The following is a 1,608-nucleotide window of genomic DNA, read 5'->3' on the forward strand; positions in this document are numbered from 1 at the left end:
CCGACGTCTTTCAACTTGAACAAACAAATCCACCACGCGCACGGCGCATTGGTTTACATAGTGTTTGAAAGTCCGGTTCGGTCCGGTTTTTTGATGCCCAGGGGCGTTAACCGTAACCGTAACCGGTCTGCCTTTTCCCCAGAAGTCAAAAGACCAGACCGGACCGCAAAAAGACCGCAGACCGCGGTTTTTTGCGGTCTATAGACCGGTTTCGGTCTGCATCAGTTTTAACCGGTTTATGACCGGTCTTTAGGCCAATATTTTAAAATTATGAATCGGTAAATTTATTAACATCTCTAATAGCTTCAAAACGAGCCCAAGAACGTTAAATTCCGTTAGGAATTGGTGCTTCTATAAAATAAGTCTGGTACATCTATTATTCCCAAAAGTAATTTACATTTTAATTCATATCTCTCTCGTTTTTTTACCAAATCGTACGTTCTTGGGTGCGTTTTAAAGGGTATTTAAGGGGCTACAAAAGACCGGTCCAAACCGGTCAAGACCGGTTCACGTTAACCGGTTTTTTTGCGGTCTTTACATTTCAAAAATAAAAGACCGTAACCGCAGGTCCGGTCTTTTGCGGTCTTGGTCCGGTCTGGTTACGGTCTTTTTCCAGTCACGAGACCGGACTTCCAAACACTAGGTTTACATTTGTTTGAACCAGACACTGTTATCTCTCATTACCTTTGGTGTTCTGAGGTGGTGAGTTCCTCTTGTCATCTCCCCCCTTGCAGTTGAAGGTCTTTGGCAGTTGACGTGGATCAGCCCCAGCAGACGATGCATGATGACAATGACAATGCACAATGACAGCGGATGACACTGCACAACGATAGCAAATGACAAGGGTCTGAACTTTTCACAAGTAAGTTCCCAGTTACCCCTACACATTCTCGAGTACCACTGACTACCATTGATGCTCATGCGTCCTCTGGTAGATTTTTGATACTCTCGACCCACATTGTACCAAGGACCTATGTCCATCACCTGCTCGTCATAGCTGACATCCAGTGGCATGAGGAACGGTGCAGGTAGAGCAGGGGCATTGGCACACTCATTGTCATTATCCCATGTGGCGATCTGCCAAGTTCCTGTGAAGATTACGTGGGACTCAAGGGATGATGGGGCAAGTGCGCACATGCACTTTGTGGATAGCGGAAGGATGGATTTCAAGCTGATATCGACTATTTCGAGGGGGTGAGTGATTAATGAATGGGTTTAGGGGAGGGGCAAAGCTGTGCTATTTGTAGTTTTCACATCATTTTTGTAGTTGACAGTACAAGGTTTTACTGACCATGTGAACTGTTGGGTGATGGAGTGGATTCCCAGTTAACAGCAGTTCTTCTATGTTCATCAATTCTATTGCCTCATTTTTGTCCATTGTATGGTTGTCACATTATATATAGTTGAATGGACTAGTGCATATGGCAGCAGTCATTTGTAATTTTGTATAAGTGGTATCCAGTAAGTTGCAGCATTTCTTGTGAATACATTTATAGATGCTTTTCTCTTTTTGAGGACCAATTATGTAATGCATACTACTACAATGTATGTAATTATATTGCTTGCAGTTGTATATTATTTTTCCATTTCATTTGATGTAATTTGGAG

At 43.0% G+C, this 1,608-nt stretch overlaps 1 protein-coding gene across 1 annotated transcript; it reads left to right on the forward strand.

The window, feature by feature from the left end:
- Positions 1 to 1,012: 1,012 nt before the first annotated feature.
- Positions 1,013 to 1,198, forward strand: LACBIDRAFT_319120 (uncharacterized protein; the record flags this gene model as incomplete). The annotated part of the gene is made up of 1 exon (XM_001879795.1): positions 1,013 to 1,198. The coding sequence occupies one exon, from the start codon at positions 1,013 to 1,015 to the stop codon at positions 1,196 to 1,198; it is 186 nt and encodes a 61-aa protein (XP_001879830.1).
- Positions 1,199 to 1,608: the final 410 nt, after the last annotated feature.

This window comes from Laccaria bicolor, genomic scaffold, assembly GCF_000143565.1.
Source record: "Laccaria bicolor S238N-H82 LACBIscaffold_9 genomic scaffold, whole genome shotgun sequence".
Taxonomy (NCBI): domain Eukaryota; kingdom Fungi; phylum Basidiomycota; class Agaricomycetes; order Agaricales; family Hydnangiaceae; genus Laccaria; species Laccaria bicolor.